This window comes from Glandiceps talaboti, chromosome 15 (genome assembly GCF_964340395.1).
Source record: "Glandiceps talaboti chromosome 15, keGlaTala1.1, whole genome shotgun sequence".
NCBI lineage: Eukaryota > Metazoa > Hemichordata > Enteropneusta > Spengelidae > Glandiceps > Glandiceps talaboti.
This window is the reverse complement of record NC_135563.1, coordinates 1,123,579-1,137,500: the sequence shown is the minus strand read 5'-3', so window position 1 is coordinate 1,137,500 and position 13,922 is coordinate 1,123,579. Positions and strand designations below refer to the sequence as shown.

Genomic DNA, 13,922 nt, shown 5'->3' with positions numbered 1-13,922 from the left:
TTTCATTGTACAATACTGTGTAACAATGAAAAAATACAAAATATTAGAGATAAGTACTTGTATTTGCTTTACAGTCTCAGCTACTAAAGTCTGATAAGCGTTCTTTATTTAAGTACATTTTGTCATTTGTAGATGACTCTTTAGCAAGTGTTACTGCCAGATATTTCTATGATATACTAGATATTTCCAAAGCGCTATAAGTAATACCTTTAGTTCAATTGAATAATATTGCGACATTTGTTATGTTCTTTTGCCAATGTCACTTCTTGTGTACACGGCTAAATAAATAAATAGGTAATGTATATATACATGTATACAACTATCAAAAACTTTAAAATGTTGATTGATAGACACTGCACTAGGGTTGTAAGTAATATCCTACGCGACCCATCGCATTCCAGACCACATTCATCACATGACCGAACCTAAAATTGTCAAGTAGCCGATGCGTATCAACTGATCCAACAAAAACTGTTCCCTTGACAAAAAACTAACAGGTGAAAGTCCGACAGGACATCACTGGTAGTGGCAAAGTATCCAAAGGAAAACCCAAATTAGATCGGTAATGTTTTCTATTGCCATAGTATTAAATTATTATTGTGTTATTTACTAGACTAAGTTATACTGTAGCATAAAAAAGTACATGCATAACTTGATTTAGTTCATGACAATTTGATAACCAAGTATCCAGGTCAATATTTCCAGACCTAAGTTCTACTGTCAGTATACTCACACTTTGAACTATTTCAGTTTGGGTTGTATTCTTCATTGTTCCAATTATTTTTAAAACAAATACCGTCCTGTATGTATTCTGGTACTTGTAGTGTTCAAAACAGTGAATTGAATTTGTAAGAGATTCATTGGAAGACCAGATACATTTTTCAAATGAAAGCTTTATACCAGTTAAATGGTCAGAGATAACAAACATTAGATAAAAGGGGTGTGGTGTATGTTATACGTTACATTGAAATCATATATATGTTGTTTCACCTATGTAATGTCGCCCTCTGTGTTAGCTTTGCGAAATAAAGATTCCCAGTATGCACAGGTGGACATGGCGTCCGGAGTCATTTCTTCACACCTTCGGTAATACTGTGTTGTCTATAGTTAATGAAATTAGTTGGTACCTGTACAACAAACTTCAACTGTTTATAGACGTTATAGCTCGCTTCTCTTTCACTGTCATAATGAGTCAGCAATGTTAATGTAAAGCTTTTGTTAAATTATGTATTTTGAACTATTAGGTGAACATGCCAGCATACTAAATAAAATTACTAGAAATAGCACTCTGTTATACGAGGTATTTCCATAGTTTTGTCGTGTGACTAAACACTCGTACTCAGTCGAACAAATCGTCTATACCGCTAAATATTGAGTAACTAAAATTAATGTACTGGGTCTATTCTATGACTTCCTAAGGCCAGAAAAAAAAACTGTTCAACGGGCCCTACCTACCCATATTTTTGGCATTTCAATTTTTTTTTTCGGTGATGGGCAAAATATCCTCATGCTGGCTTTGCATGTCAGTGAAATTAAGGAAATTTCTTTATATTTTCTGAATAGTACATGTAACAATATACATTTGAGTCAATTCCAAATTATGTACTATCAGTGGTTTACTTGGCTCTGATGATGCATACAAGCATGAATTGAGATAAAATTAAACTGTTGCATATCCAATATTCACTAAACGAAATGAGCAAAACTTTATGACCATGGGAAGGGCAGTCATTGGGCCATCAAAAATCTGATACTCTGAAAGTCTTCAAATGTTGTACTCTTTCTTTATTCATGATTTTTTTGGAATCAAATTAAAGTTCAGGAGAAGTCATTCACCACATCTGCAAAATATCTTTCAGCTTTGCCACAACAAAATACACTTCATAGCCAGATAAAATGTACTGCATAATTGTCTCTCAATTCTGGTATTTTAAAACCACATTCAAGCTTTGTAAGACTTTAAATTATGTTTTTTGTTTGATATTTTATGCCTCTAAATGGCCTCCTATATTGTCTTATTTTCAAAAAAGTTTGCATTTTTGAGGATGTATCCTTCCAATCAGTAGCAATCACGGTAATAATTGTCTTTCTCCCAAAACAAGATGGAAGGTGGCTGACTAAGTACCTCCCTTCATAGGTCAGAGCTAATTATGAGACATCTCCTTACAAGTATCCACGTGAAATGCACATCCTTTGTCAAGTAATATCATTTGGACTGTTATTGTAGTTGATTATCACTTATTTTTAATGCATCATTGTACCTGTGCTACCATATATAATTTTATATCTCCTCTATAGTGTAGGTGACAGAAGGAGTGGCTAAAATAATTCTGGAGTTTCATTTAGCGGGTCTTAACATATTTTGAGAGGAGCTACAAAATTTGTTTAACCGTAAATTGTGCACATTTCCTAACTACAGCTGGTGGAAATCAATTGCCATACAGACAAATTGCAAGAGATAAAATCAAAATGAATGAATAAGTACAATGTAAACTCAACTTCAAATGTTTTGCCATCATTACATGTGGTTTGTTTTTACATCCTTTGTAAAAAAAAAAAAATCGACCTACCTACCCAATGTGTCGGGTTATGTTGCCCGTTGAACAGCTTTTTTTTCTGGCATAAACAAAAATATACATAATAGTATCGTTTGTATATGAATTGACAATAATATACATAATATTGTCGTTTGTATATGAATTGACAATAATATACATAATATTGTCGTTTGTATATGAATTGACAATTATTACACTCTTTCATTAAAAATTTATCTAGATACTTACCGGTGGACAATGTAACCAACAGAGCTATTCCACTAATGAGACCAATCGCTTTTGTACCATTGTCAAAATGCTGATTCAACCGAACGATGAATGGGCCAAACGATGTCAAGCTACCGAGTGATAGTAGTAGAATAAAATGTGCCGATATGACAACCACCCAGCCCCAGCCCCCATCAGGAGGGTCGTCTTCGTATAAGTACTTCCCATAATTTTCTACATCTTCATTTTTCACGTGGTCTTCTTTGTCAACTACGTCTGTAGATTTCGCTGATCTACATTAATAATAAACGACAAACACGTATACATGGATATGAAGTAATTCAGAAATTTAAAAATTAAGTCTTTTGATTAGTACATATAATAAGAGGTTATGCATATAATAAGTGGTTGATATTCTGATCATGCATATAATATTCAATAAACGAAAGCTTACTGTGCATGTACATGGTTAACACCAACAAAAGATTTGTTGGTCGTTGTTCTTAAAAAAATAAGTGGACTTTCAGACGAGATAAATGACGCATGGATAAGTATGGTGGTCTCATCAACGTACGTTATCATAACTTAAAGCTTGGTATAATATAATTTATAAATCAATCAATTATTCATCAGAATTGTACATACCTAGACATTCTTCTTTTCCGTAAGTCAAATGATTTTGTTACCAATTGAATACATCCAGACTGTAATCCCAAGAGCACAGCGTATTGTTTACGACTGACGACGAATTAACGTTTGTTGGTTTCACAAGTCACCGATAGAGTTTTAAAAACTGAGCATGGCCTTCTTTATGTATCAGTAAAATGCCTCACTAATAGTGACAGTGCAGATTTGACTGGAAACGACAGGAAAGAGAACCTTTGACACCCAGTCTTCATTATTTAAACATTATACGGATAGTAGCTGGTGCCCTCTGCGTGTCTATGTGTGACCCTGACTTGGCTGCCGTCACATGATCATAGTGAAAGACTACTTACGACATAAAGATGGAATTTATTGTCAAACAAAATAATGTATGGTAAGGCAATGGGATACATGACATAACGTCAAACCGAATCATTATAGGACATGCTATAGCAAGGAGTTTATATTATTGAGCCTCAGACCATTAATATTCTTTTAGTGGTCTGAGGTTAAGCACAACATTACATGTGTTACGTTGATGAAAACGACGCATTTTAATAGTCGAGTGGGAGTTAGTCAAGTCAATCCTATCTCACCACACAATCTCTTATATGTGTCTCTAATACACCAGGATCATTCTTGGTCCTCTAGCCGGGAATAAGCTCACACTGAGATCGTTAGTTTGGCTTGCCAGAATCACGGCGTTCATTCCAGTCCCCACTCCTAACTAACTGACCAGAGACTGGAATCTGTTATTCTTATTTATACCATGACGAATTCGTGGAAAGTACACGAGAAACTCTGATATTTAACACCCAATAAAACACTAGAATAGATTGCCTACGAAAGCTAATAAGTGGTAGCTTTAGCAAGCCTTCGATGAGCTTGAAAATCCGCTCCGTCACACCAAGCTGTTCGATTTGACCTTGTGTATGGCGGAACATACACTATAAAAGCCAAGCAAATATATAAGGAGAATGTATGATGTTTTACTGACTGATCTGCAACAACGTCCAAGATGTTACATTGGGTGTCGTCAGTAAAAAGTCTTTTAGGGGAGAACCATTTGATTTCTGGGGGGGGGGGGGTATGGAGGAAGTAGGTTTGGGAGCAAATTCTTTTTCCAGTCAGAGTGACAGCATTTTTTTTCTACTCTCAGTCCTGCATCAAATTTTTTTTCAAATGGAGTAGCAGTGCAAATTTTATTTTAATTAGTCATTAAGTTTGTAATGCGTTGTTCATACTTATACCACGTCACAATGGTTCACAACTGTACCTCTAAATAACTTGTTCTGTGCAAGTAGAAGAATTAGCAGTTAGTATGAAAGACGTCTGTCTACCAACCATACTTCTGCTACTTAAATTTATATGTACAAAAGATGACTGGTAAAATATCCCTGAGGAGCTGACTGATCTGGGGAGTACTGTACTCCTGACCCCTGTGAATTGCTTTCCTTTAAGCCATCATAGTAGTACCAGGAACCAGATTATTTTTTGTATTTCGTTATATTTGTTGTTCCTCAATTTTCATTGTCAACTTGAGAGATTTATTTGTACATCTTTATAAGAGATTTATATTGAAAGAAAAATATATTGATTTTAACACTAGTTTATTGACTCCTGTCTTGTTTTTTAAATTCTCTTAATTTACATAAGCCAAATAGTCCCCTTCAGATATTGACTGTGTCATTTAGATATTGCAACAAAAATCCTGAAATATGTTTTCTTGGGTCAGAAAAGGAAAGGAAAACTTTGTGTGCACTTGGGTTTAAAGCAGGGCTATACAGTGCATGCTTTAATGATAAGTGCTGGAAAAAACAGGAATTTATACTTGTATTAAAAACACTTGCGCCGCCAAAGAATATACATGAGAATAAGGTTTCCAAATTTGCTAATTTCTGGTGCATTGTGACAAATTTTTTTTTTCACTTCTGTCTGTTATGACAATTTTTTTCTCAAGCCATTACAGGATCAATTTTTTTTCTAGTTCACCTGGAAACAAATTTTTTTCTCAAAATCCTCCATACCCCCCCCCACCCCAGAAATCAAATGGTTCTCCCCTTAGCTGAGTTGGGAGTGACGTATGCATGGATACAACAGGGGGTGGGAGATGAGTTTGAATTCTTGGCTTTAATTAAGCAGCAACTATCTGACAACTATATGCAAAATTGGAACAGTAGATTGAAGGATTCATCCAGAGCAAGATTATATAGACATGTTGATACTTTTAATTTCAAACCGTATTTAGACATTGTGTATATTACAAAATTTAGACATGCTCTCACTAGATTAAGAGTTTTGTCACTCCAAATCTGGACCAGGCCGAGAACCGCACCCGAGGATAGGATGTGCAGCAGCTGTGGGGTTATTGAAGATGAGTTTCATTTCGTTTTAGTGAGTACAAAATATGGTCTGCTCAGGGATAGATACATATCACGATACTGCTGGACTCACTCAAATATGGCAAATATGGTCAAATTTATTGATCTGATGTCCTCTGACAAAACTTCCACTGTATGACGACTAACCCTTTATATTTACAAGGCAATCATGATTAGGCATAATGACCAATAATTGCCACTGGTGGCGTGTTAACATGTAATCACAAATTTGTATCTCCACTAAGTTATGTAACCAATGTATAGTTATTGTTCATTTATTCTTGACTCATAAGCTCATGGCAGGGCCTGACTCTAACTGTGCAGATTTTATAACCAAGAAAAGACAACTATGAACCAAACTTTGGGACACATCTTGGATTGCAACATGACATAAATATACCACATAGATCTTATAGTTGGAAAGGTCCAGTCATTGGTTCACCATATGTAATCACTCCCTACCCCGGTTGAGTGTATTAGATAAGCGGAGAAGATAAGAGGAGAAGAATGGACAAGGCGTCTTTATTTAGTCAATAAAGAAAAGAGAGAATTACATACAGCCTAGTGGTCTGAGATATAGCTGAGAGCAAAGTAACCAGGGAAAGAAAAAGAAATAGTTTTAAAACTCAATAAGTGAATTGATCAATATCACACACAAAATAAGTTATATTGCACCACAAAAATTGATCATTCAATCAATCGATCAATCATTCAATCAAATAATAAATCAATCAATAAATCAACCGATCGATCGATCGATTGATCAATCAATCAATTACATGCTCGCTGCCCCCTGTGGTATGACAACCCCAATGATGTGTGTGTACAGTCAATGGCATAGTATGACAACCCCATGATGCGTGAGTGCAAGTGTGGTATACTTGGGGTATTTGCACGAGTGCTTGCAGTGTTCTCTGCAACAGCAGAAAACACTGCAAGCACGAGAGCAAATACCCCCAGAGTACCCACACTGGAACTCATACCACATTAGTCTACATGGGGTTCTGTTATTGTTACATATGTTCATTGGATAAAATACATTTCCATAAGTGACACGACCGGATCCTTGTTGACAAGCACTTTTATGTTCAACGAACGATTGTGTCCTCATTTGCACATCCTTTGCATACAGGTATACAATAATGTTTTCAGTATTGCACTGCAGTGCAAATACCATTAGTATGTGTGAGCATCATGCAGGTAATCTGTAATAATAAGTTGTTTCCTGGACTTTTTAGAATGTGTTGTGGTTGGTTGTGTCCCAAGTATTACACTCGCCTTGACTCATCATCTGTTTTCACTTTCTCACATGTGCTTCTGGATAAGTTTTGTTATGATTTGGAGAAGATGTATACTTGGCCAGACACTGGTTCAAACAGAAGAGAGATGTTGAATTCGAAACAGAACAGCGATTTGTCATTTTCGGCCATGGTAGTATTCAGGGCAAGTTACTGCTACTTAACATGAGTATCGCTCCCAGAGCTACCTGATGAGGCATACTGCTAAGTAAATATGCTGGTCTAAATTTCCCACGCTTTAGTAGATTATGATGAACAACTTTAGGCATTCACATACATTCACATATATATTCACATAAAATATTAGGGGTGTGACCAATTATATCATTTGGAAAATCATCCTTCAACCGCGCTGCAATGATAGCCTCCGAATGCGAAGGTATAACATAATGACCCACCGCACACATAAGTGATGATGCTTTTAAATACAATTGACACTTATAAAAAAATCAACGACCGCTCCATTTTTTGCAGAAAATCCTGACCTGTAATGATATCCATATGAATCTCTTCAAGTATATATACTTGGCAAGCATTCTAATTGTGTGATTTCCTAAAACAACAGGTATACTAAGACCTAGCTAGTATATGTATACTAATAATACCTAGCTAGTATAGGTATACTAATAATACCTAGCTAGTACAGGTATACTAATAAGACTTAGCTAGTACAGGTTATATGAATACAGCTTCATCTACACATCCCCAGATGCATCCCCATTAAATTTCAGCCCAATCTGCTCAGCAGTTTTGGAACTATTTATTTTTGACAAAAAAGACACATTTTAGATCTAATTTGCATATCAGTAATGGAATCATCATGTCATGAACAATTCTTAATCCAAACACACCTAAGAATGTCCAACCAAATTTCAGATCGATCAATTTTTTACCAAAAATCACATTTTTTTACCCAAATCACACACCGGTGGTAAGATCATTTTGATTTGAACAATGCCCAACTAGATACCCAAGGAAATGTACTCACCAAGTGCCATGGCAATCGGTCCAGTGGTTTTTGACTTTAAGTTGTTTACACACACACACACACACACACACACACACACACACACACATGCATATACCTCATCTATATACACCTCTATAAATACCACTTTTACACTACAGCATTAGTCTCTAAATCTATAAATACTACTGGTAGTTTTACAGTGAAAAGTGATATGTGTACCAGAAATACCGCATGTATTCATGTATTTCTATTCTTCAGTTGTATTACATGTATTACTGTGCACAAGATTTATGAGAAATATTGGCCACACCATGAAGTATCTGTAATGTATGCAACAAGTGGCTTGATGTGATAGATCTTAAAAGACGCTTGCACTTGATGATGGGTAGACACATGAATAGAGTCTATGCTACTCTTTGAGTTATAGGGGAAAGCAGTAATTTTTAACCAGTTGGTACACAATGCAGGTACAGGTGCAGGCCAGGTCAGGTCAGGTATTTATTTATATTCGCATCCAAAGATCCATCATCTGTTTTTATTTACAATATTTATTGGTTTTCAAGGCAAATTTTACCTTCTCTTTTATATATGCTAATTCAACGATACAGATATTTGAATATGTTCACATTCTGTTGAAAATGTCTATAAATACTCTGACAGCCATCACAGTTCACATGGAGCATGCACTGAGATGTGTGTCATAGAGTATGTCATAGGCAAGTAGAAATCAAAGCCTATCATTATTTGTTACATTTCATACAAAAGAAGTGAGTAAATGGTAGATGCACAATGATGAAAATCAACAATTAGAATGCATACACCTTTGATGCAATGTATATGTATCAATATAATATTAAACTATAATTTTGAATATTAATATGAAACTGATTGAATATAAGGCTAACATTGAAATATTTTTATTATTACACACATGGTTTCAGCTGTTAAATCTTTTATTATATTGCCCACTGAATAACCTTTGACCATTTCATTTGGAACATGTTAACATAAAAATGACACCTCAACAAAAAATTAGAACGTACAGAGGGCCAAAGGATAGGCACTTGTTGCATATGTTACAGATACTGCCTGAGTGAAAGATTTCCAGTCTGAAACAGAGTCACCTGCTAGATCATTATTTATCTTTGGGGCTGACTGCGGATGTAATACTAACAGCTAGAAACATACAAGTTGTACTTGGAGTATGTTGATGCAGTAAGGTAAATAGAGATACAAAATTTAAATGACCCTATTAATATTCTAAATTGGCGATTCTGCATTCAATTGTAATGATATAGTACAAAACATCCCAATTGTGGTAGTTCCTAGTGTCCTCCTACCTAGTACCAGGGGGGATTTAACAACTATGATTTAGTGCCCCTCTACAACAATTGTAATGATATAGTACAAAACATCCCAATTGTGGTAGTTCCTAGTGTCCTCCTACCTAGTACCAGGGGGGATTTAACAACTATGATTTAGTGCCCCTCTACAACAATTGTAATGATATAGTACAAAACATCCCAATTGTGGTAGTTCCTAGTGTCCTCCTACTTAGTACCAGGGGGGATTTAACAACTATGATTTAGTGCCCCTCTACAACAATTGTAATGATATAGTACAAAACATCCCAATTGTGGTAGTTCCTAGTGTCCTCCTACCTAGTAACAGGGGGGATTTAACAACTATGATTTAGTGCCCCTCTACAACAATTGTAATGATACAGTACAAAACATCCCAATTGTGGTAGTTCCTAGTGTCCTCCTACTTAGTACCAGGGTGGATTTAACAACTATGATTTAGTGCCCCTCTACAACAATTGTAATGATATAGTACAAAACATCCCAATTGTGGTAGTTCCTAGTGTCCTCCTACCTAGTACCAAGGTGGATTTAACAACTATGATTTAGTGCCCCTCTACAACAATTGTAATGATACAGTACAAAACATCCCAATTGTGGTAGTTCCTAGTGTCCTCCTACCTAGTACCAGGGGGGATTTAACAACTATGATTTAGTGCCCCTCTACAACAATTGCAATGATATAGTACAAAACATCCCAATTGTGGTAGTTCCTAGTGTCCTCCTACCTAGTACCAGGGGGGATTTAACAACTATGATTTAGTGCCCCTCTACAACAATTGTAATGATATAGTACAAAACATCCCAATTGTGGTAGTTCCTAGTGTCCTCCTACCTAGTACCAGGGGGGATTTAACAACTATGATTTAGTGCCCCTCTACAACAATTGTAATGATATAGTACAAAACATCCCAATTGTGGTAGTTCCTAGTGTCCTCCTACCTAGTAACAGGGGGGATTTAACAACTATGATTTAGTGCCCCTCTACAACAATTGTAATGATATAGTACAAAACATCCCAATTGTGGTAGTTCCTAGTGTCCTCCTACCTAGTAACAGGGGGGATTTAACAACTATGATTTAGTGCCCCTCTACAACAATTGTAATGATATAGTACAAAACATCCCAATTGTGGTAGTTCCTAGTGTCCTCCTACCTAGTACCAGGGTGGATTTAACAACTATGATTTAGTGCCCCTCTACAACAATTGTAATGATACAGTACAAAACATCCCAATTGTGGTAGTTCCTAGTGTCCTCCTACCTAGTACCAGGGGGGATTTAACAACTATGATTTAGTGCCCCTCTACAACAATTGCAATGATATAGTACAAAACATCCCAATTGTGGTAGTTCCTAGTGTCCTCCTACCTAGTAACAGGGGGGATTTAACAACTATGATTTAGTGCCCCTCTACAACAATTGTAATGATATAGTACAAAACATCCCAATTGTGGTAGTTCCTAGTGTCCTCCTACCTAGTAACAGGGGGGATTTAACAACTATGATTTAGTGCCCCTCTACAACAATTGTAATGATATAGTACAAAACATCCCAATTGTGGTAGTTCCTAGTGTCCTCCTACCTAGTACCAGGGGGGATTTAACAACTATGATTTAGTGCTTCTCTACAACAATTGCAATGATATAGTACAAAACATCCCAATTGTGGTAGTTCCTAGTGTCCTCCTACCTAGTACCAGGGGGGATTTAACAACTATGATTTAGTGCTTCTCTACAACAATTGTAATGATATAGTACAAAACATCCCAATTGTGGTAGTTCCTAGTGTCCTCCTACCTAGTACCAGGGGGGATTTAACAACTATGATTTAGTGCCCCTCTACAACAATTGTAATGATATAGTACAAAACATCCCAATTGTGGTAGTTCCTAGTGTCCTCCTACCTAGTACCAGGGGGGATTTAACAACTATGATTTAGTGCCCCTCTACAACAATTGTAATGATATAGTACAAAACATCCCAATTGTGGTAGTTCCTAGTGTCCTCCTACCTAGTACCAGGGGGGATTTAACAACTATGATTTAGTGCCCCTCTACAACAATTGTAATGATATAGTACAAAACATCCCAATTGTGGTAGTTCCTAGTGTCCTCCTACCTAGTAACAGGGGGGATTTAACAACTATGATTTAGTGCTTCTCTACAACAATTGTAATGATATAGTACAAAACATCCCAATTGTGGTAGTTCCTAGTGTCCTCCTACCTAGTACCAGGGGGGATTTAACAACTATGATTTAGTGCCCCTCTACAACAATTGTAATGATATAGTACAAAACATCCCAATTGTGGTAGTTCCTAGTGTCCTCCTACCTAGTACCAGGGTGGATTTAACAACTATGATTTAGTGCCCCTCTACAACAATTGTAATGATATAGTACAAAACATCCCAATTGTGGTAGTTCCTAGTGTCCTCCTACCTAGTACCAGGGGGGATTTAACAACTATGATTTAGTGCCCCTCTACAACAATTGTAATGATATAGTACAAAACATCCCAATTGTGGTAGTTCCTAGTGTCCTCCTACCTAGTACCAGGGGGGATTTAACAACTATGATTTAGTGCCCCTCTACAACAATTGTAATGATATAGTACAAAACATCCCAATTGTGGTAGTTCCTAGTGTCCTCCTACCTAGTACCAGGGGGGATTTAACAACTATGATTTAGTGCCCCTCTACAACAATTGTAATGATATAGTACAAAACATCCCAATTGTGGTAGTTCCTAGTGTCCTCCTACCTAGTACCAGGGGGGATTTAACAACTATGATTTAGTGCCCCTCTACAACAATTGTAATGATATAGTACAAAACATCCCAATTGTGGTAGTTCCTAGTGTCCTCCTACCTAGTACCAGGGGGGATTTAACAACTATGATTTAGTGCCCCTCTACAACAATTGTAATGATACAGTACAAAACATCCCAATTGTGGTAGTTCCTAGTGTCCTCCTACCTAGTACCAGGGGGGATTTAACAACTATGATTTAGTGCCCCTCTACAACAATTGTAATGATATAGTACAAAACATCCCAATTGTGGTAGTTCCTAGTGTCCTCCTACCTAGTACCAGGGGGGATTTAACAACTATGATTTAGTGCCCCTCTACAACAATTGTAATGATATAGTACAAAACATCCCAATTGTGGTAGTTCCTAGTGTCCTCCTACCTAGTAACAGGGGGGATTTAACAACTATGATTTAGTGCCCCTCTACAACAATTGTAATGATATAGTACAAAACATCCCAATTGTGGTAGTTCCTAGTGTCCTCCTACCTAGTAACAGGGGGGATTTAACAACTATGATTTAGTGCTCCTCTACAACAATTGTAATGATATAGTACAAAACATCCCAATTGTGGTAGTTCCTAGTGTCCTCCTACCTAGTACCAGGGGGGATTTAACAACTATGATTTAGTGCCCCTCTACAACAATTGTAATGATATAGTACAAAACATCCCAATTGTGGTAGTTCCTAGTGTCCTCCTACCTAGTACCAGGGGGGATTTAACAACTATGATTTAGTGCCCCTCTACAACAATTGTAATGATATAGTACAAAACATCCCAATTGTGGTAGTTCCTAGTGTCCTCCTACCTAGTACCAGGGGGGATTTAACAACTATGATTTAGTGCCCCTCTACAACAATTGTAATGATATAGTACAAAACATCCCAATTGTGGTAGTTCCTAGTGTCCTCCTACCTAGTACCAGGGGGGATTTAACAACTATGATTTAGTGCCCCTCTACAACAATTGCAATGATATAGTACAAAACATCCCAATTGTGGTAGTTCCTAGTGTCCTCCTACCTAGTACCAGGGGGGATTTAACAACTATGATTTAGTGCCCCTCTACAACAATTGCAATGATATAGTACAAAACATCCCAATTGTGGTAGTTCCTAGTGTCCTCCTACCTAGTACCAGGGGGGATTTAACAACTATGATTTAGTGCCCCTCTACAACAATTGTAATGATATAGTACAAAACATCCCAATTGTGGTAGTTCCTAGTGTCCTCCTACTTAGTACCAGGGGGGATTTAACAACTATGATTTAGTGCCCCTCTACAACAATTGCAATGATATAGTACAAAACATCCCAATTGTGGTAGTTCCTAGTGTCCTCCTACCTAGTACCAGGGGGGATTTAACAACTATGATTTAGTGCCCCTCTACAACAATTGTAATGATATAGTACAAAACATCCCAATTGTGGTAGTTCCTAGTGTCCTCCTACCTAGTACCAGGGGGGATTTAACAACTATGATTTAGTGCCCCTCTACAACAATTGTAATGATATAGTACAAAACATCCCAATTGTGGTAGTTCCTAGTGTCCTCCTACCTAGTACCAGGGGGATTTAACAACTATGATTTAGTGCCCCTCTACAACAATTGCAATGATATAGTACAAAACATCCCAATTGTGGTAGTTCCTAGTGTCCTCCTACCTAGTACCAGGGGGGATTTAACAACTATGA

General features: G+C 36.8%; 1 protein-coding gene across 1 annotated transcript in view; it reads right to left on the bottom strand.

The window, feature by feature from the left end:
- Positions 1-3,418, bottom strand: part of LOC144446812 (monocarboxylate transporter 12-like) — a 28,374-nt gene extending 24,956 nt beyond the window's left edge. Inside the window, exons 1-2 of the mRNA XM_078136653.1 lie at positions 3,411-3,418; positions 2,787-3,058 (exon numbers count right to left, since the gene is read on the bottom strand). Coding sequence (XP_077992779.1) covers positions 2,787-3,058; positions 3,411-3,418 — 280 coding nt within the window. The remainder of the gene's footprint in view (positions 1-2,786; positions 3,059-3,410) is intronic.
- Between the last annotated feature and the right edge of the window lie 10,504 nt (positions 3,419-13,922).